General features: G+C 40.6%; 1 protein-coding gene across 1 annotated transcript in view; it reads left to right on the forward strand.

Annotated features, from left to right (window-relative positions):
• Nucleotides 1-22759, forward strand: part of slco5a1 (solute carrier organic anion transporter family member 5A1) — a 36635-nt gene extending 13876 nt beyond the window's left edge. The window contains exons 3-10 of the mRNA XM_008396342.3: nucleotides 7949-8081; nucleotides 8200-8417; nucleotides 13320-13484; nucleotides 16271-16469; nucleotides 19376-19535; nucleotides 19692-19933; nucleotides 20008-20072; nucleotides 21609-22759. Of these exons, the coding sequence (XP_008394564.1) occupies nucleotides 7949-8081; nucleotides 8200-8417; nucleotides 13320-13484; nucleotides 16271-16469; nucleotides 19376-19535; nucleotides 19692-19933; nucleotides 20008-20072; nucleotides 21609-22069 (1643 nt within the window). The 3' untranslated portion in view covers nucleotides 22070-22759. The remainder of the gene's footprint in view (nucleotides 1-7948; nucleotides 8082-8199; nucleotides 8418-13319; nucleotides 13485-16270; nucleotides 16470-19375; nucleotides 19536-19691; nucleotides 19934-20007; nucleotides 20073-21608) is intronic.
• Nucleotides 22760-23273: the final 514 nt, after the last annotated feature.

The following is a 23273-nucleotide window of genomic DNA, read 5'->3' on the forward strand; positions in this document are numbered from 1 at the left end:
GTAAATTTATATTTCCGGTCATAAGAATTTGCATGTTAAGAGGACCATCAGCGCAGCAAATTTGTTTGAAGACATGTCTGCTGCTGTGTATCGAAGAGTATTCTGAACCAGATTAATGTTTTTTTTGCTGCCGTACCTTTGCTGTTGGCGTGTGAGAGGCCACAGTCCCCATGCATGCCCTCTGAGTTAAAAAATAAGGTTAGGACTTGTAAGAAGACACTGCCATGTCAGCAATTTGTCATGACAATGCTGTCATTCCCCCCCTTTTCATAGTCTTTCTTTTTTATCTTGCCTCATATGCATGGTGAGGTGAAGGGAGGTCACACGACTGTAGCTATGCCCAGAACACAGGGATACAGTGAGAACTCTTGCTCTCTTTCCAACACAAGTAGCCGCATGGATCATCTATCATACAGCTGTCACCTGCAGCCATGCTCTGCAAAGAGCCTCTGGCATTGGGCTGAATTCTCCAGTGCAGCAAATCAGAGTCCTAAAGTTTGTGCTGCCACGTTTCATTCAGCTGATGTTGTTGCATAAAGCAGAACAGCTTATTCAGGGTTTGTTTCTGTCACAGATCTGATGTGAAAATGGAGTAATATCCCCAAAGGAGAATGAATAGGCAATACATAATGCTGCATACTGTACATGATAGTGTCATGGCCCTTGTGTAATTCTTTGGAGACGACGTTATTGTGTCTTCTTTTAGAAATTAAACAGCTTCTCCGTAATTCCCTGAAGATGAGTCTGAGGTCGCTGCATTGCTGTCTACCTTCCATTCCCAAGGTTTGCTTAAAGGCTGACTAGGCTTTGTGGGGTAATAAGGAGGTGGAGCATAATTCATTAAAACAGAGTCTGCAACCAAAGGCAGGAAACAAATTTCACGGCCAGTATCAAGCCTCTGCTGCACATATTGAAGGCTGACAACAGAAGAGATGTTAAAAATAAATAATGAACCAAGCACATTTACCATACAGTGCCTACAAGAGTATTTTATCTTTGAGCTTTTTTCACACTTTCTTACATTTCATCCACAATAAAACGTGATTAATTGTGAGGTGGAAGCAAAATGCTAAGTTTTCAATCAGCACAGATCTGTCAAATATGATGAGCATTAATGCTAAGCCCACTTTACATCGATGCCACGAAATAAAGTCCCATCCAACAATCTGTCTTTAGAAGTCACCTCATCAGTAAACTTATGTTTTATCATGTAGAGCACGTTGAACTGCCTTATTGCTGAAATGAGTTATACTAATAGACGTGACTTAACCAAATCCAACTGAGTATCTGTGGCAAGACTTAAATATTTGCTTTCCTGGCACTTTTTATCCAATCTGTGACTGATCCGTGTATTATTTTACTTCCTCCCCTCAATCTTGTGCTCCTTTGTGTTGTTTCATCTCACAGTAGCGCTACAAATTTTACAAGGTCACATAATCTTTGTACTAGCTGCTTTCTTTATCAATTCTATGGTGATTAGTGAGAAGAAGTCACCCAAATGTTTGGGGTTGCGGGGACTGAGGGTGACTTTTTCGCTGTATTGCAGCTTTAAATTCATGGATCCAATGGGCATATTGATAACTACAAAACCCAGTCAGAATATCAGTAGCAAAGCTTCAGTAGCTCTTCTTCTGCAAAGACTGCTATGCCAATTCTTTCAGTGTGTCCTTTTATTTTTATTTTTTTTCGATCCTGCTGTTGCTGTCATTCATTCAGACAAGCTCTGAGTGAGTCAGTGCTGCTCGTCGAAGCAGAGCTCTTTCAGAGTGCGGAGGAGGCGAGGCAGAGACAACAGAGCAGCGCTGGTCCCTGAAGGTTAGATATAAGAGGGATGCTGCTGAGCAAGCTTTATCACTCAGTTACACAGCAGGATCAGTCACTACAGACTGCAGCTCTGCCTCTTGTTTCTGTTTTCAGATGTTCGTTTCATCACATCAGTTTCTCGTTTTTTTAGCTTTTCATGGCATCTTTTTTTAAATGTCGTTATCTTTTCCAGCCTCGCGCTGGTATATTAATCATCGCACTGGAAATTGGGCCGAACGATTCACTGCAACACCCTGCAAGCATGTTCCTCTTTCATTTTGAACGTTGTCGCACACCCTCCCCTTTTGTATGTGTGAAGTATCAGGGATTATATGTTCAGCCTTTGTGTGTATTCTGATCTGAAAATATTCTCTTCTACTTCCTAGTAACACTAAAATGACTTTCTTCACATTTGAATAGATGCACAGAGAAGGAATCCCTTTCCCATATTGCCTACAGTAATGATTTAGCACTCTTTGAATGAAAGATCCATTACCTCCAAACGTGCAGAAAACCATAAAAAGTCTTTAACGTTTTGTCCTTCAGAAGGTCTTTTGTGTAATTGTAAGCGGGACTGTGGGCGCCATGGGTTTTTTCATTGGCATGCCCCCCCTGCTGCCCTGTGACGTCTCCCCACCCACAGCCATGTGTGTCAGATTTTTGTGTGCGACGGAGCGCGTGCTGCTGCTGTGCCAGCATATTCCTCAATCCGGTGGCTCTGTAGCTGGCTGGCACCCCTTCAGGCCCGAACGCAGCTCTCCAAACCCAACCCCAATGATCCCCAAACTATTCTCCCTCGGTGCCAAGCGGGCAGGACAGAGCAAGGCTTAAGGCACAGTTTATGACCTCCCCTTTTGTCCTCCAGTGGGGCAGAACGTTGTTAACATGATGGATGGAACGGCAAGATGGAGTTATGCAATCGTGCCGAAGGGCATAAAATATTGCCATCTCTGGCGGGAGGGAGTTTGGAGGGCAACCAAAGGACCATACGTTGTGCTTAACCTCTGCTTGGCAACAGACAGCGCTGATGCACCTGGTGTGTCTGACTCAGGCCAGAATGTGCAGAAAGGAAGTTTTATGGCTTTTTAGCAAAGGACGTATATCTAAGGGCTAGCCTCTGCTGTAAAGACGTTCATCTCAATCTGTCACTTTGTTTTATTTAGTTTGAAATTCAGTCTGGTTTAGTGCAAGAGACAGCTGCACAGGTTGCTGCTTTAGCAGCATCCAGAGCTGAATTCAATCAGTTGGGTTTATTTATATAGCACACTTCAGAAATAAGGGAGTTCAAAATGGTTTACATCCTAAAAACACAAAAGTAAAAAGTAATTAAAATACACCATACCGGTCAATTGAGAAACGAGTAACAAACATAAAATTTTGATTAACATCTTCAAAATGACCAATGCTCATCACAAATGTTGGTCAATTGATAGCAAAAATCAAAAACAGAATATTAAGTGGCAACTATTTCATGCCATCACATCCCAATGTTTTCCAATTGGTGTCCATGTCCAGTTGTGACTGGGGTAGAGGCAAAATAAAACTCTGGAGATACAAACAACCATCCACACACTGGTATGTGCAATCAATAATGAATAAATAATTATAGATAGATTACAGACATTACTTCCCTGAGTGTAAATAAAAGAAGAACAATTATTATTTCAAAATACATCTTATATCAAAAGTTAACACAATTATCATATTGGTTGGTATTAATAACTGTTCATTTCAACCTATGCTTTCCGCATAGCATTGGTTTCCAACCCTGGTACTCAAGTACCCCTGCCCTGCATGGGTTAAGTGTCTCCTTTCAATCACACATCTGAACTTAAATGAATGGGTGATTAACTTTTGCATCACTTGATGGCTGTAGAAGAGGTCGTACGATCATTTGAATCAGGTGTGCTTGAACAGAAACCCATCTAAAACATGCAGGGTGGGGGTTTCTTGAGGGCCGGGATCAGGAATCACTGCCTTTAAGAATTCAGATTCTTACCTTGACTGACATTTTCAAAAGACTGACAAATTCAGCTCATTTCACAAGCGGATGAAAGCTCAAAAGAGTAAAAGAGAATAATTTGGCTGTGATCAGATGCATGTAAGAGGGGCATGAATGCTTTTCATGTGTGCCAGTTTTTATGGAACAAGAGTTTGTGGGGAATCTGCTGTGGGTCAGTGTTTTGGATCAATTCAGCAAGCAAGTTCAAGGGGAAGCACATTCAGCTGATAACACACACTCTTGCCTCCTTATCTTTTCACACACTTAAGGCACATGTACCAGAAAGCACGAGAAACAGATTGTCCAGAACAGTGTCCGGACAATCATAATGCGCCAATAATTATCACATTGGGACAAGAATAAATTGTCATCACATAAACTAATTCTTCTGGTTTTGTTGACACATCATTGTAAAAAACATGCTCTCACTGAAATGTGCTGAAATCGAGCACATTTCAAAATAATAAACTAGCTACTGAGAAGAATTAGCTGACTCGCATTTTCCTTAAACAAATATGTTTTAAAACGTAACAAGAATCTAAGCTCAGTTAAAGTTTGACCTTTCTAAGCCTTTTAGATTTTCATCTAAATGGCTAAATCGAATCCAGATTCCTCCGAAAATTTTATTTGAATTTGATTTAAGGTCAAATAAGCATTGAGTCTGATATCAACTTGGTGTCAAATCTACTACTACGGACTTTAATGCAGTCTGCTGAAATATTTTTACTTCTTCTACTGTATGCAAAATATGGAGCACAACCTACTTGGTGTCTAAACATGTTAAAAGTAATAGAAAGCTTAGCATCTGTGATATCACCTCGGCTTTGCTACCCTGGGCAGAGAGCCATATTGCCTGCAGAAAAAGCTGACATTGGTAAAGAATGTTGCTCTACCTCTTGCAGGTTGCAGGTTGTGTATGGTGCATTCACTAATTAAGCTTTTCAAGTTTACAAAAGAAGCTGAAAAAGGGTTTTAAAACCTCTTTGAAATTGCATTTCAAATGTTTCTTCAATTTCTACTACATGCCAAAAAGGCGGCACTTATATTTAGCTAGCTATGAGCAGCATGTCTGCTAAGAAGCCACATACAGGCTAACTACCATAACGGAGAGCTCTGACAATATTAACATTATGTACAATGAGTACATGAAAACTACTACATGAAAACTACTATCTAGCAGATATTTTTGCATAAGTAAAATGTTGCAAAAACTTTGATAATTTAGCGCCTTTATCATACTGCCTCAATCTAATTTTAATATTCATCTTAGAAGCCAAACCATTTAATTCAGTTAAAATTACATTGACTCTTATCTGCCATCACATTTAAAAATGTGAAAATGAACTAAAGCTCAGTCATCTGTTATATGTCCGCTCTTTAATAAGGTTTAATTTGTAACGCACCGCCAAAGCTTGATTCACTTGTTTAAGTTTTGTGGAGCTCATTTCTAATTTCAAAGATGGAGGTGATAAGAGCCAACCTATTGTTGTCCTTGGCAGCTTTAATTTATTGTTTATTGTCTCTGGGAGGTAATATCCTGTTACTGTGTGAGGGGCTTTCACTGCTGCAGTGAATTGAGTCTCCAGGCGGCAGGATATGAGAAACGGCACCATGAAAAGAGTTGAAAAAGATATGAGATAAGTGAGGAAAGAAAAGAGAGAGGGATGGGGAATCTGCTGTTCTTTTTTTATTTTTTTAGAGACTTGAAGAAAAGACTTCAGTCAAAGGAAATATGCAATGTTATAAATTGCATCATTTGCACATATCTTGCGTTTGTTCTTTTTTGTTACCCATTCTTGGGTTCTGATTCATGTGTGTTTGTCTGTTTTCCACCGATATAGGGAAGTGATTTCATTAGATCTGATAAGGATTTGTGCTTTGTTTAAGCCCTTTCTGCAAGATAGGATAAGGCCTTCTGCTTTTGGATGGTGACAACCTACAGAAGAAGGGAGACTAGTAACCTGTGTTGGTTTAAAGATATGACGGTAGAAGCATTCGGATGGCAGCGGAGAGTTTCTATTTCAAGCTTCAGCAAACTTACTTGTTGGAAAAGGAGAGGATGCATGTGTGTGTACGCCTGCACTCCTTATGTAATCCGTCTGAGAGGATGTGTTCTTTTTTGTCTCAGGAGAGATTAGACATTTAAGTGCTGGTTTGGACACAACCACTGGCAGCCGGACACGTGCCGAAGCATGCCGTTTGGAGTTTTGCTCCCTCCATCTTAGAAACGAACCTTTTTACACAAGAGCAGCAGCATTTTGTTGGGGTTGTACGTGTGACTGTGGGAGGCAAGTGGCAGAAGCCTGCGGTTTTGCAGCTATTTTCTAAAGTGGAAAATATATCTACTGGGTTTTGTGTGTGGGTGAGACTGAAGTATTTAACAGCATATGTGCACACAAACCGTAATCAAAAAGGTGCTAATCCATTCCCCTCAGCCGCATGCATTCTCTACGTCCTGCCATGTTCCTGGTGTAATTATAGAAGGTTTGCCTTCAGATTCCCACTGGAATACAACTTTGATGTCCCCCCCCCTCCGCCCTCCTTCCTTCCCCGCTTGATGTCCGCAGGAGATTTTTCCACCTGCTCAACTAAGGTTATCTAAATTTAATGAGTTTTCCCTCTCACTTTGGCACATGACAAAGCATTTGGCTCACCTCGCTGAGGGTCCAAGACCCCCAGAGGGTTAATGTTTCACTCCATAATTGCGCTGCGGTTTCTGCAGGTATGCCGCTCCAGGTTGACATGAGATCTCTCAAGCCTCCGGGTCAGTTGTCGCACACACAAGCTGCAGAAAATGACCTCTGGAGGTGATGGAGCGTTCCCACCACTCCCAGAACAGGTGCTCAGAAAAAGGGGAATGATAAATCAGAGTTAATGAACAACTCTCCAGAGGTTCGACTTGAACAGACACATGGAACAGAGGGTTGTTAAAGCATCAATGAGGAGAATTTGCAGCTGTCTTAATTGTGGCAGCAAAGATTCTGTTCTCATCATTGTTTAAATCTCTGACTTTATAAAAATAAATAAATAGTTTTATGAATACACTGAAAATTTTAAGATCAGGTTTCAATTGCAATGGCAGGAAATCCAAACCCTCGTGGTGCTTGCAATAGTTTTAATAATCTCTTTTTTTTCTTTTTTGGGCTTTCTTTTAATATTTTGAAGAATTTATTATATAGTACTTTAATCAAATCTGCTTTCAAATATACTCAAATCATAGCTTTAATCAAAAATACCCATAGTCTCACACACTGAGATCATTATACAAAGAAGCTATGATGTTGAGCACCAACTTATTAGAATCCCAAAGAAATACTATTTCAGTTCAACTGTGGCTCAATTATAAATGCATTTCATGCTTGTCTCAATATAAATGTGTCCTGATGATAAAAAAACAACAACAAAAAAACAGAAAGATTGAAAATTGTCCATCTGTGTTTGGTGGGAAGAACCACGATTGTTGTTTTCAAGGAACAATAATCTTAGTTTTGTATATTTTGAAAAGCAAATAATTGTGGTGCAGACTTTATAAAAATAAACAAGCAGATAATGGATTCAAAGTGATTAGCCAGCTGTGGTTTATGACCATCTTTTGTTAATATTAACACTGTGAGCAGAAATCTTGCTTGGGGTGCAAATGGCATGACGACTTTCTTTCCGCTGTGGTCTTGGAAGACTCTCAGCCCATAGCGCCCTGGGTGAGGAGACATTTTGTCCATATATATAAAAAAAAAAACCTGCTGCAGATAATAGGACAAAGAAAAATATCAAACTCAACTCAAGAAAAAATACAGCATGTCAAGATTTCACATGGTCTTTGCCATTTTCAAAAATATAAACATGCACTTTGTCACCAAGTTTCTTCTTTTGGGAATACCTGACAGCTTTGTCCATACAAAATATTACAGGAAAAATGTCGAAGTTGCAGTTTGTTTTTTCTTTTTTTTTCTTCTGCTTTCATTCAAAGCAGCTGTTTATCCCACTTATAATGAAATTGAGTAACATTTAGGCTGTATAACTTTGTTAAAACATCCACAACTGAGATTACAGTGTTGGCACAACCAGGAGATGGTTATGTCTAGTTTACTGATGAGTCCTGGTTTTGTGGTGGTTCCTAACTGGTTTCATATGCGTCTCTTTTAGCCATCATGTATGTTATGGGAGCCCTGGGACCTGCTGCCGGCTACCTGCTGGGTGGCGTCCTAATCGGCTTCTACGTCGACCCCAAAACTGTGGTGAACATTGACCAGAATGACCCTCGCTTCGTTGGCAACTGGTAAACATGCACTTCCACATCTATGCTGTCTCCATCTCAATATTGACAGGATGTACACACACTACAATGGAAAATATTTCACCCTTATGAATGCATCTTATTGTTTTTTTTCTTTAAGGTGGAGCGGCTTCCTCCTCTGCTCCATTACCATGCTTTTGGTCATTTTCCCCATGTTTGCCTTCCCTAAAAAGCTGCCTCCACGCCACAAGAGAAAGAAGAAGAAAAAGATGAGTTCGTTGGGTGACGTGTCCAGTGACGATGATGTGAAGAAGGAAAAGTCTAGTAGCAAAGACCAAAATGTGTCCTCGTCTATGGGATTTGGAAAAGACATCAAAGGTGAGAGAGGGAGGATTTCACCTTGAGGTTTCTGAGTGTTAGAAGAATCTTGCAGAGTTTAGCTAAAAAAGCAATAACTCAGGCTTTAGGCTGCACATGTCCAGTTCGACTGGGCTTAATTTTTTTATGGAGAACAATTAATGAAAATGTCGACCTCAAAAGCTGGTAGAGAGAGAACTCAGTACTGAAATTGTAGCTGAAGGTGATTCTAAGAAAAAAAAAATATCCAGAGGGGAGGAATAGAGATGTGTCTTTCTTTTTTTAATTTATTTATTATGTTTTATAAGAAAACAATAAAACCATTCATCATTTTCCTTCCACCTCCCAATTATACATTACACTATTCCATCACATAAAATCCCAATGAAATACATTCAAGTATTTAATAGTTTTGACTTCAAAGTGCCACAAAATGAACTGTGAGATGTTGATGAGCGAACAGGCTGTAATCCAATCAATGTTGAGGCTTAGACATCTTATCCAATAATGGAAGCTTTATTGAGATCTCCTGTAAATATCGTATTGATGGATGTGCAGCAGTGGTAAACATTGGATTTTGTTGGAAACGTTGTAGAAATTCTTAATGCCCTCGCTGAGCCAGGAAACACCCGGTTTTCCCCTGATATGCTTCGTCCTGCTGTAGTGTTTCCCAGATTCCCTCCTGTCTCTTTTTTTTTCTTTTCTGTTTTTTGCTCTTGTTCTGTTTCGCTTTTAAATGAGCTCCCAGGGGACATCGCACTCTGCACCGCATAGGCTTTGGTGTAGCTCAGCTAAAACACAACTGCTGGTGTTTGCCATCACGTACTCCGATTCTGTGCAAACTCAAACATGTACTTAGCATGGTTGCTCACTCTCAAATGAATGCTTATGTGCACAGCTGGGGCAGTCAAAACAGCGCTTTGTCTCGATGATGCATCCAGCGCAGGCCGGGAACGAGCTGCAGCTCTGTCGGATCGCTGCTCCATCAGCTGCGGTTTTATTTGTCTCAGCAGGATGTTCGGGACTGCTGGGGCCAGTTTCGCAGACTCAGGCGCTTTGCGGCGTAGATCCCGAATGTATTTTGGTACAGTACGTGTCCTTCTGTCGAGGTGTGCTTGTTTGTCTGTTGCACAAATTCAGCATTTTTATGTGAAAGGTATGCTGAACAACCCCCCCTTTTTTTTCTTCGCCCTTCACATCACAAGCAAACACTGAAAAAAAAAATGCCAACATTCAGTGTTTTTCCATAATGCACATCAGAGGGACAAAAATGTGATCATGGAATGTTCCAGACCTTGATCCATTGTTATGAGAAAGCAATTTTCCCCTGGAAGGTTGGGAGGCATTGCAAAAATGTCTACTGACACAGTGTATCATATTTACGTTTCACTGCGTGATTAGTTATGTTACGAATTTGTTCAGGAATGCACATACACAGTTTTCAGCTGGTATGTTGGTCCACTCCACTATTTGCTTTGTGACTTGCTTCCATATAAAAACTCCTATTCAAGATCAAATTGATATTTGTTGCTGAATGTTTCAAAGTAACAGGAGTTCATCTTGAGGCTAAACTAACTGTCACATGTTTACGGTCTAATAAGCAAAGTTGTTGGGCTTCAATAAATCAGTCAATCAAACTTTTATTCACAGAGCACTTTACACACCCAAAGGGATCAAAGTGCTGCACAAGGTTATAAAATAAGACATAGTCAATAAGAAACAAACACCTACAATAAGTCAGATAAGAGACAGAACATAAATAACATAACAATAAATCATTAATAAGAATGACTTGCCTTCATAAAAATAGCAGGAATCTCTGGGTTCCTGTCACCCTTTGTTGTTGCAGAGTCTAACCTGAACCCTCAGCAACTCAACGATCTTTTAATTGCTTTTAATTTTTAATGGCAAAAATTACTATGAATGTTGTAATTAGCTTTTCTTTCTTAGGGGTAATTTATCTCAATGGTCTTTCTTTTTACAGTTTCTATAAAGATCAGCTGTTTTATTCCCGCCTCTTAGTGGAGTCATGCAATATGGCTCCCGCTGTTTCTCCTGTTTGGAGATACTGCTTTTAGTTTTGCATAACCTGAATATAATTTCCGTTTGGTGCCAACAGGGCTGTGTGTGTCCCATCGTGTGACCTCATGTGTTCAGAATAAATTGTTTTGGTGTTACACTTGACCAAGGTCATAAATTAAAATTAAGATTACAACCTTTTAATATAGTCAGCATCATCCATAACCTATCAAAATTGGATTTTATCCTCCACCTCCTCTACCATACAGCTAGTGTAAGTCAGCACTTTGGTGATGCTGATAATTGCAATTTTTTTAAATCTAAATTTCTAAATGAGTTTTGCAACTATGCTGTGACTGAGTCTTATTCTTTAAAATGATTATTTAAGCATTGTACAATAAACTTCTCAAAATGTTAATGTAAAACACAAAAGCATTAAAAAATCTGTAGGAAGATTAGTGAAAATATTGAAATCACAAACAATTAAAAGCCGGTGAGATCAAATCGGCCTAAAGCTGTTTTTTATTACTCAAGGCATGATTGAAAGACAGCAGGAGGCTGTTTGTAATAAGTATCACAATGTGGCGTTTAGCAGCAGGGTAAAAAGAGTGTTCACAAGAAAGGTTGACTGTCATAGTGATGATATGCAATAACGGCTGCTTAGAGTTGAATTAGAAACCACCGATTCAGATAGAAAAGCTCACAGAGTGAGTGAGCAATCAAACAAAAGTCAACACAAAAGCGATTTGCTGATCTAATGCCAGCAAGTGATCTGTCTGATTGAGGAACAGCTGCTGTGGACCCCAGCAGGACGAGGCCATCTGTCCCCGACTCCAGACTGGATTACGTCCTGGCTCCCAGGAATGAAATAATTAGCATCACTATTTTATTCTTACCTTTGATCTGGGATCATGGACGCATGCTTCTAATATTCTCCCCACCCACAATGAGTCCTGCTGAATTAGAGCTAGGCCGGTTAAATCCCAAATCAAGGCGTCTTGTCATGCTGTTCAACTGGTCAGCTTTCCTAATAACCTTTAATGAAAGACATTTAATCCGCCTCTCATTTTGTGACTTTTTTTTATTCCTAGCTGGCTTTGTTGCTTTTAATGTGACCGGTTCATGACTTAATCTTCAAGTTGTGCCCCCCTCCCCACCTCTATGGTTTAAAATCTTTATTCTGACAAAACCAGAAGACTTCTAGTCGATAGACTGTGTCCTTACTTTGTAAATTTGTAAGAACACAGTAAGGTTCAGCTGGCATCTGCAGAAACTAAGAAAATGTATTTTTCTAGAAAGCGTGCGCCCAAAAATCGACTGCTGTTTTTCTTAGACTACTGTGTATTTTAAATTTAAGTACCTGTGTGGACTGAACTTTTAATTAAAATGAATCTGTATCGATGGATCATAATTTAAGTTTATGTATCAGCCAGAGGCACGAGAAAAAGAATCTGTTGATTACCAGCAAATGCTTGAAATAAATGTAAAAGAATAATATTTTTTTCTTTGATAGGCTGATGTGCTGCAAGGTATGCTCACATGTTACTTGATGTGTTTCAGCCGTGATTTTCACAGTTTGGCTGTTGATAAAATGAGTAATCAGCAGGACGTGGACCAAACACTTTTTGATAAAGGCTTTTGCCTTTATCAAAGGCAAAAGCAGCAGCACTAATGAGCTACACAGACCTGCGTGTTTTACATAACCGGATAATCCAGTCTCTCCTAAAATCCTGTTGCACATTATTGATTAAATTATTACCCCTGCCAGTGGGGATTGTTGGGTCTAATAATAATAATAAAATACAAACGTTGAAAATGATTTTATACTGAAATTCAATTCCACAAAGGTAAACTTGTATAATTTGTGACAAATGCCTAAGGTAGATGTTTTTGCTATGGCCAGCTGTCTATGGAAAGGAAGCTGTAGAAGCTCCCTGGACGATAAAATCTAACTTATATTTGCACGTGAATAACATGTCCAAGTCAGGTGAGAGATGGCAGCCCGATGTTTTGAGTAGGCATCCCCAGATTGTTGCTGATGCAGGGAGATTAGGTTCATGTGCTTTCTGCAGAACTGGACTGCAGTTTATCCTGCTCCAAAGTGTCTGATAATTTCTTGGATTTTAATTGGTTGGATGTTGGCAGACATAGGGACTTCCCCAGGATGCCATTTATGTGAGAACCATGACTCGGTTGCTGCACTTTTCATGTTTGTAAGTGTAAAAGATGTTAAAAATGCTGAAAACATTGAAACATTGCCTTTTTACTTTACTGCTTTGTTCGGTCTACCTCATGATTTCTCACTGTAATAGACTGTGACAGAGGGAAAAAAAAAAAAGGTTATGACTACATTTGCATGGTACTTAAAATTTGCTTGTGTCCTTACAGGGTAGCTCTGTAATTGAATGAAGTTTTTTATTTTGGGGAACAAAGTCAAAATTTATCAATCCGCTAAACTCATCTTTTTCTGAAAGTGTGGTAGATGTCTGATGACAACTTCTGTTTAGCAGACACATAAAAATGCATAAATAAGTAGTTTTTCTTTTTTACACAGAAATCATTGGGAATTTATGTGTTCAACTCCTGCTTATCCTTCTGTAGTCATCCATGAAACAAGGTGCTTATCTAATTTAATGAGACATGGCTGAATGCATCTTTTGAATGAGAGAAAAAGCACAAGTTGTTTCAAAAACTTTTATGTGTTAATACTTCCCTGTTATTTCAGAAAGTTTTGAGTGTTGTTTTAGTTGTAAACTTAGATTTTTTTTCCCCATATCTGTAACCTTTCCAGCCATTTTGCTTATCAAGTTGTTTTTAACGGTTTGGGAAGGGAAAACTTGCTGAATGGCCTTAATTGCAGTCTGACACTAACGATGCAGTCTTTCTCGCATATCACCCCCCCAGACCTCCCCAAAGCCGCTGTGAGGATCCTCAGCAACATGACGTTTCTGTTCGTCAGCCTGTCCTACACCGCTGAGTGTGCCATCGTCACAGCCTTCATCACCTTCATTCCCAAATTTATCGAGTCACAGTTTGGCATTCCCGCCTCCAAAGCCAGTATCTACACAGGTATGCTAGCTTTCCATTTCAGTTGCTTTTTTTTTTTTTAAACTGTGAAATTTTGTGAGATTATATCAAAAAGTCAAGACCACACTCCACGTTTTGCTCTGCTTTCGGTTTGTGTACAGCATCCGGCATGTGGTGTGGAGAAGAACAGAAACTGGTCTAATCCCCCAGCTGAGCTGGCATTGCCAACATGCAACTTATCTGGTAGCAGGATTATTACAGTAGGCAGCAATTGGAGACGCAATTATAGCTTAAAAGCAGAAACAGTTAGTTACTGTGTTTGTGTGTATCCAGGCACACAAACGGTGTATGCTGGTTGACTTCTTTAACACACACCAGAGAAATACACACAATGCCTCATTCCATCTGACTGTTGCCAGGATACGCAGGGTAAGGGCAATTGGGTGGTGCAGTTGCCATGGCTACCCAAACGCTGCCAAGCTGCTTGAATGTGATGATGGTTGGAGATGAGGAGACAGAAGAGGGCACTTCTGCTGATGGGAGTACTGTGCTTCCGTTGAGTCCCAGGTGTAAAGACTCTCTGATGATGGAAATTAGTTTTTAATGCTTTTTATTATTATTATTATTTTACCTTTATTTATACCGGTTGTCTCAAAGAGATCCAAGATCTCATTTACAAGAGAGACTCGTTTTGATAAAACAAACCAAAAATATTACAAACACAGCAACAATACTAACAATTAAGAATTTTGACTCAATTAAATTAGCTAATAAAATATGAGCTAAAAACAAGAGCAGGTTTCACAAGATTATTTCTCATATAGTTGGCAAGGTTTGGGTTTGATGTCATTTTGTCAAATCTGAATCAATGTTACTGTAGTAGTGTATTATTCAAAATTACGTTTGACATTTTGAGAGCTGAAAGTCAAATATTATCAGATAAATCAGGGCTTAATATGTTTTATTGTTTATGAACCGAAAAACAAAAATGTTGTCTTGTTATGCTATGTTGGAGCCATTTTGTCACAAATCATCCTCCAGATTGTTATGGTTACAGGAGTCAAAATTAATTAAATCAACCAACCAAACATTGCATTCCAGCAGTCTTTTGCTATTTCAATATTGCATACAATGCGACCATAGTAGAAATAAATCACTTAAGCATTGTTTTCTATACGCATGTTTAATACATTTTCCCAGTTAGATAATTTTATGAGACTATTTGTGAGGAAAGAACAAACAAGCAGTGATAAAGTTACTTAAATTTTTAAAAAAATGTATTGCATTAAAAAGTTTAACCAAACAGATATTATATCAGACTCTAACATGACAGCTGAGTGAGTCTTCTCTATAAGCTTTTGGTCATCAGTTGTGTCTAGTTGGGTGATGCGGGATTCAAAGATGAGGTCGGAAAACAAATATTTTCTTATCGTATCCTCTCAGCCCTGCTTTTTGCCGTAAAATGAAGGGATCTGTGCTCTGACTTGGAAGGTATAGAAACGGGGTCTCATAAATCTGAAAAATGGGGCATCAAGCAAAATTGAAAAATACAATCCAACACCAAATCCATCAAAACTAAATACAATTGAGTTCAATCAATTACCTCCTTGCTGAGTCTGTAGTTCCCGTTTGACGAGCATCGTTGCAGTGTGGCTGCATTTCCCCCGTACGGATATATTTTCTTTCACCTCTTCTTGTCACACAGATTTGTTTCAGAACATCAAACTGATTTTGATAACAAAGACAAGCTGAGGAGACACAAAAAAAAAAAGAGTTTTCAAATGCTGTTCTCATTCAACCAACCTGGCCTTATGGATAGCAGTATTTGCCTCTAATGTTAAATCATGGGAAATATTTTTCACAGGTCTGTAGCTACAATAAATAGATCTGTAACTTACAGAACATTTTCACCTCAGCTGCTGTACATCTATAAAGCAATCTCTTGCACACTTTGCACACAAAAAAGGTTCTGTCCCTTTAATGTCAGCCAATCTTTTAATCCAGATACGATAGTTAAGTTGCACATGCAGCATGTAATAACACAGCTTGTGCGTGTGTGTGTGTGTGTGTGTGTGGGCTTTACAGTGTGAATGTATAATCTTGCAGAAAACAGATGGTTTTAGCACAGAAACATGCACTTAAATGATGATAAGCCTCTGCAATCTGTTGGCTGGCTGTCACTGAGCGTGCTGTCTTTGTCTCTTGTCCTAGCACACACTGATACAAGGAGGAAGCAGATGACATTTCTTTGTACTTTTATAATGACTATGTTTATATTCTCTCTGAGAGCCACCCTCCTCCTCCTCCTCTCCTTACTGACCCAGTCTTTGTCACCCCACTGTGAAAGCCTTTCGGTCTCACTTCAGAGCTGCTTCCAGGCCTGGAAATTCTGCATGATGACACTTAATGCTCCCTACATCTCCCTAGTAGTATTTTGTTTTCTCATGCCGTCAGTGTGCCTGGTTCTAGCGGATTTGACGCACGTGTCACGGCCTGAAATGTCTCGCCGGCGGCCTGCAGTGTTCCAGTAATGCTGCTTCTGGTCATTTATTCATAGCTTAATAGAGGCTGACATTTCTGAATCCAGCACACATTCAGCAACAAAACACCACCGTTTTTTTTTTTGTTTTGTTTTGTTTTGTTTTAGACAGGCTTGAAAAGCTCACATTGTATTCCCAGGAGTGCGTCCTAATTAAAACGTTGTTGATAACAAGCACTTATGTGGCCATTCTTCACAGTAATCATTCCGGCGCTAACACGTCCGGGGTTGGTGTCTGCAACCCTTCCCACCGGCTCACGGGTTATGTCCTCTCTCTGTCGTCTGGCAGGTTTGATCATCGTGCCCAGCGCCGGCGTGGGCATCGTCCTCGGCGGCTACATCATCAAGAAGCTGAAGCTCGGCGCGAGGGAGTCGGCAAAGCTGGCCATGATCTGCAGCGGAGTGTCGCTGCTCTGCTTTTCGACGCTTTTCATCGTCGGCTGCGAGAGCATCAATCTAGGAGGCATCAACATCCCCTACACAACCGGGTGAGGAAACATTCATGGTTCCTAAAACTAGTAACCATCTGCAGTGCCATGCAGAAGAAAAGCATTCATAGGCCTTTCAGCTTTTTTTTATATATTTTGTGTACCTCCTTGTTCAAAAAGGAAGTTTTGTGTTTTGTATTTAAAAGTGAAGTTGAAGAACAAAGAATTGGTAAAGTTTGCTGCTTGAACAGTAGGCAGACACCTTGGGAAAAGTTTGAGGGGGTATCAAGGCTTTAGCAGTGCGCTGTATGTTCACACCTGAACATGCAGTAAAGGTGCACTTGCTGCAGCGCAATCAGGGTTCATGGCTTCGGATTCTGTGCGAGATAAACGGTGTGAATCACGTTATCGGAGCGACGCATCCGAAGATGAATCAGAAGCCGGTGTGGGCTTGTGATGCTGCCACCGTTCCATCATCCTCATGCGTTATGGCATTGTGTTGCAGCGTGAAGGAATAATTAGCAACACTTGCATCTGCTCTCGTGTCCCGATGAATCACTTTGCCACCTCTATTTCTGAAAGCGCTGTCGGCGGAGGAGCTTACGGGCAGCCACGCGACGTGCCAGACCTCGAAGCTGACGGAAACACGGTGTGGGGGGGTACCTTTCACCCGCCGACCTTGAAATAACGTTACATTTCTACTGTAAATACAGATGTACTCTCATCTGATTTTAACCACATTAAAATTCATTTTCTGGACCTTTATCAGTCGCTTCCCATATTAGTCTAATCATAGTAAGCAAGGGGCAAGTTAAGAGAGATATGGAGCTTGTGGTAAGATAAAACACAAGCTCCATAGAGATCTTGCATTATCTTTGCATGTCTGAGTGAATAATTTACGTTCTTATGGTTTCTAAACATTTGATTTCTGAAATATTTAAAGGAGGTTAAAGGAGGTTTTCGGGAAAGAATGCTGCCTGTCCAGTCTGCACGAGTAGCAGTTTGCTACAGAAGCACGGCTAAGTCAGGCAGGCCTCTGTGAAATTCTCCCCTTTATTAAAAGCAAGTTATTCAAAGAGACTTTAATAACCTTTGCGTCTGTTCAAATCCCATAACTGATAAGTTAATAAGGTTGCTGTTTCTTGTGCGAAGCTCATGTTTACGGAGGGCCCACAGAGCTGTCAGAGTGCCTCATTATTCACAGCGCCGGTCAGCAGTCGTGAGCAGCACAGATGGGAGGAATATTTCAGCAAACTTTCCTAGTCCAGACGTGACTCTGCTTCGCCAACAGGCTGATGAGAAACGACAGGGCCAGCAGGCATGTAAGGTTACATAACGCTCTTAAGCGGTTGTTTTCACTGAGCTGTATAGTGTTCACGGCGCTGGGGACATGATTATGTATTTGAATTACACTTTATTAAAAACTGCAGCAGACTAAATCTCTGTTTACGAGAGCTTTGGTGCAGGTAGACTCGTTCCCGCTCGATGAGGCGTTTTCTCTCTTCACTGATAAAGACAGCCGCTCTCGTGGTTTCCTGTTGTGTGTGTGTAAAAACTTTCTAACAAGTGTTTTTAATTTCCTTATATATTATCTGGATCAGTTTTTGTTACCATAGTACTTTTTTACTTGATTAGTTTAAACGGTTTGTAGATAATTACATTTGCTCAACTACATAATAGATATATTATGTAGTTTTTACAATTATTTTCTTTCTTTTTTTGTGAGATGTTCTTCACAATAATGTCTTTTGTGTTAATCCAAGGAACTGGTCTCAGCTCTAAATGTACATTTGTAAATTATTAAAGTAATATAATTATTTTTTGATACATTATCACTTTATTGCTTTTATGTTTTCCGGCTATGAAATGTTTGCCTTTTTTTTTTGCTTAGGTGATATTTTTCATATATATACTTTTATATTTTTGCTAATTAGTTTAGCTGATTCAAGGAATGTGTTACAGTTAATTAAGACAGTTTTTTTTCTTTTAGTGACTTTAAGAGTTGCTTTTTTGATTAGTTATATTTTGTTATAGTCACAATTAATTTGTAACCATTTTTTATGCTTTCGTTAAATAGTTATGTCAGTGTCTCACTTTATTAGTTAATATTTAGGCTGATTCTACGTAATTAGATTGTTTTTCCTGTTTGTATACTTAAATGAATTTTTAGATATGTGCATGTTTCTCTGCTCCTTTGAGAATTGACGAAAGATTGTGCAATTGTTTTTGTAGCAAGGCACCTTTCTCAGGATTGGTGTCAATTATAATTTTGTGAATATATTTATGTTAGCATAATATAAAAGGCCAGAAGTATTGATATTTTATGTAATGAGTTTAGAAATGTTTGTGATTTCAGTTTTTCAATTCATTTTTGTCCGTCAGCGGTTGTGTTTTTAGGATCTGTCCTGGCCTGTTCCGCATTGCTCAGTAGGAAGCTTACCAGAGAAAACCCAATCCTCGCCTCGCTGCGTCTGGTTTTGACTAAACCAACGTCCCAGCTTTAGAGAAACTGTTCCCACACTGCCCAGCGAGCTGGACAATACATGTCGCATCCTCCGCCCCTCCCCTCTGCTCTTCAACCATGTAACGAGCTTGGAAAGGGGGGACATGGATTATTTGCTAATCCCACATGCTCAATGACGGACTCAAAAGGATTTGACACAGCGACTTAGCTAAAATACGTCCAGCCTTCCTGTTCTCTGTTGAAAATCTTATTCTCTCTCACTCTCCTCAGCTTCCAGCCCCTCCTTTTGGAGCTTAGTGTAGGTTAAAGAAGTAGTCGCCCAATTATCTTCAGGGTTTTGGTTCTCACTGACCGTCCTCAATGAGGAAGTACGTCTCAACCGGAAAATGGGACAATAAAATGCTAAATTTGCTTTGATAAAAGCCTGTATCTAAGAATGTGCCAGCCACGTTTTCTCCTGACCAGTCTTGATTTGTCGTCGTTCTTGTTTGCCTCTTTTCAGTCCGACCCTGACCATGACCCACAGGAACCTGACAGGCAGCTGCAATGTAAACTGCGGCTGCAGGATCCACGAGTACGCTCCGGTCTGCGGCTCTGACGGCATCACCTACTTCAACCCCTGCTTGGCTGGATGCAGCACCGTGGGCAATGACAGCACCGGGGTGAGGCCTTCCCATCTTTACGTTCCTTTTTGGACTCCGGTGACTTTACATAATGTCTAATAAAAAGCGATGTTTGTTCTGTACCACTCAGTACTATAAAACCCTAAATATTTTAGTCCTCATTTCAAAAGTCTGGATCCCGTTTTCTGACCACAGACAAGGAACTACACGGACTGCGGCTGCGTTCAGAGCCGCCAGGTCATCACTCCGTCCGCCGGCGGCCAGGTCAACCAGCTCCAGCTGGTCATCGTCAAGACGTACCTGAACGAGAACGGGTACGCCGTGTCGGGGAAGTGCGACCGCACCTGCAACACGCTCATCCCGTTCCTCATCTTCCTCTTCATCGTCACCCTCATCACGGCGTGCGCCCAGCCGTCGGCCATCATCGTGACGCTCAGGTGAGACGCCGTCTCTGGCGACGGTCGTCTGGTCGTCCTCCTGTCTTCACGTCTGCCTCCTGTTTTCCCTGCAGGTCTGTTGATGAACAGGAAAGGCCTTTTGCTCTCGGGATGCAGTTTGTTTTGCTCCGGACTCTCGGTGTGTACACAATGCTTCCTGTTACACATTAACTTTAAGAAAAAATCAAAATTGCTTTGCATTAGTGCACCCTAAATGCATCTTTTAGGGAAAATGATTAAAATAATTAGGCTGAAAACAACCCACTGAGCTCCTGTGCAGGAGGTAGTAAAAATCATTATGCAGCATAATTTTATAATATAGCCGGCTTGACAGCCTGCAGTGTTGGAGAGCAGGAATGTAGCTCCATACCAAACCTCTGTGACCCTTTGTGTTGTTAGATGTAGACAAGCCCTCGGGGTGAGGGAGTTCTGCTGCAGCATGTCTCTGATCAGCTTGTATCGCCATGCGAACGGAAAGCTGCCACGTCATGTGCACGATATGAACACTGGTGACCGGAGGGGGGGTGTTTGATTTCTGTGATCATACGCTGCGTAGCTGCAGGAACGGAATATAATTTTGGAAACTGAACTTTTGAAAGTCATAATCTGTGGCTGTGAGCTTTTTTTTTTTTTCCCTTAGCCTTTCAAGACATTTTATTAATAATTAACTTATTAATGCAAGTAGTTGACTTTAGTAGTTGACTTTATTTTTTCATCGACCTGCTGTGCCAGTCAGTTATTTACCCAAATATTAAAGCGGTGTGACTAATTACAACAACGTCAATTCACACAAACCTTTAGAGAAATCCAGCCTTTGAGTATAAAAAAAAGTTGAACAAAATCAGTTTTTGGTCCCCACCCATACTGCTATAGCCCTTTTTAAGGGTTTCCTACAACATTTCATGAGGTTGAAGTGTACAGAGAGGGATCTTTAATTATTCAGCTTTGCAAAATCTGGATCCTTCTTCTTTTTTTTTTTTTCCTCTTCAGCCCACCACACAGCTTTTCTGCAGGGATTTAGGTCTGAGATTGCCACCAGCAAAGCTTAATTTCGTTAGATGAACCTCATTTGTGTTGATTTGGCAACATGTAGATCATTTCCCAACTGTAGGACCAATAATGACTCGTTCTATTGGCAGAATCCACCAGATTTTTAAAAAATCACCTGACGTTTTAAAGAGGAACTTTTCCAAATATTCATCCTTTGCCTCAAAACAAACCCACCTGGAGTGTTTGCTGCCAAAAATGTTCATCTAAAATTGTTTTTAATTACATAGTACTTATTACTGCATAAGCCGCTGGTAAATATTTTGTAACTTAGGCACTGTTAAACAGTAATTTGTATGTAATTATGCTCTAAATTTAGACATAATTATGCAGTAGTATCCTGTAACGTAGTGCAAACTTACTTGGTAATTAACCGCAGAAGCCGTTGGTACATATTGGGCAATTTATACGCTGTTACGCAATAATTTGTAGGTAATTACTCTCTAAAATTGGTTTTAATTACATAGTAAAACACTGTAACTCACTAGGTACTTACTTGGTAATTACATTACAAATTTGGGACTGTAAAAGAAAGGCCTACCAAAGAAATGTTTATCAGACCAAAGTAAAATTTCGATTCATTTGTGGTATGAAACTTTCATCAACTCAAGTCTCTCCCCTTCCTCAGCCTACATCCCCACGCCCATCTACTTCGGCGCCGTGATCGACACCACCTGCATGCTGTGGCAGCAGGACTGCGGTGTCCACGGCTCCTGCTGGGAGTACGACGTTACCTCATTCCGCTTCGTGTACTTTGGCCTGGCCGCCAGCCTCAAGTTTGTCGGCTTCGTCTTCATCTTCCTCACCTGGTACTCGATCAAGCACAAGGAGGCGCAGGCCGAGCGCTGGCGCCAACACCTGCCTCCCCTGGGCACGGTCAGCGAGCTCGTGTGCCACGCCGGCGGCCGGAAGAGCCACGCCCGCACGCGCTCCTGCCCCGTGTTCATCCCGCCCCGGCCCGACGTGCCGGTGGCGATGCTGCTCGACCGCGGCCACAGCAGCTTGAGCTGCCCGGGCAACGGCCTCAAAGCAATACCTCCTCCCGTCTCGCTGCCGCACCACCACCACAGAGGCTCCGCCCACGTCTGATTGATGGAGGGGGGCTAAGGGGGGCTGTTCGTCGTGACACGTGCCTTCCTGTTTTGTTGTTTCTGCACAACACGGCATCTGCTTTACACAGGACCGACAAGTGCGCCCACCGTACCTAAAGGGCTGGTCATCAATTCATGGGAGAAACTGGGCAAATCATCAGCTGCAGCCGCTCTGGATAGACGATGTAAGAACATTAAACTGGTGCTACTGTTAACAGACAGGGCATTATAACCTCTGTATGGCAGAAGAGTCATCAACACTGCGTCTAAAGCACAACAGACACTCTGTACTATGCAAAAATCGACATAATGCTCCATTCCTCTCAATCCTTCACCACACACCATATGTTTTTTTTGTTTTTTTTTAAACTAATTTTTAACTAATTGTTTCTTCTAGATGTGAGCCTCCGTCTTGTCACGGTGGCTCACACATCTTCAGATATGACAGAATTAGATTTTGTATTTTTGTTCACAAGTTTCTCAGATTTATTTCAGTGTCGTTTTCTCTTAACAGTGCCTCTCAGGCCGTCGCGGCCAGTCCAGTACGCAGGTCTGGCTGTCAGGGTTAATGTTAGCCTCAGCAGAATCCAAGATCGCCTTCACCAACTTAACCATGTAGCTTAAAGCAGATAAGCACCAATAGCACATCACTAAATTATACTATCCAAGCAAAAAAAAAAAAACTAAACTACACAATAGATTTCTCACAATGTGCTGAAGCTACTGTAAATCCTAAATATGTGAATGCAGGTTTGGAAAAAGTGGTATCATATTTGGCCTTGTATTTATAAAAGCTCCTCCATTCCAGCGGCCATCAGATGTACATAGTTGTTATTTAGCTGTCTAGACTTTTAAAGATTTATTGCAGCAGAGCATGACCCAAACTATCCAGAGAGGGAGTCAACCTTCTGTTGTTTGGTGCCATCTAGTGGACAAAACCATTTTTTGTGAGAAGCCTGTGAATGTCGACGGTTTCAAATCTTCTGTGTGTTTGAGAAATCATGGTTGCGAAAAGTTAAATTAAAAAATTCTCTAAAGTGAACTGTCCAGTTTTACTAAAGTTTTATTTGAAGACTACTAGGTGATCAGTTTTATATTTTGCAGTAAAAGTATTTTTTTTTAACATTAGTCTAGTTCTGCTAGTTTCCTTCTAGCTACGCAACATTATAGGGTTATAAATACAAACTTTGTTGAGCTTCATT

Source organism: Poecilia reticulata, chromosome 20 (genome assembly GCF_904066995.2).
Source record: "Poecilia reticulata chromosome 20, P_reticulata-male-v2, whole genome shotgun sequence".
In the NCBI taxonomy this organism is placed as follows: domain Eukaryota; kingdom Metazoa; phylum Chordata; class Actinopteri; order Cyprinodontiformes; family Poeciliidae; genus Poecilia; species Poecilia reticulata.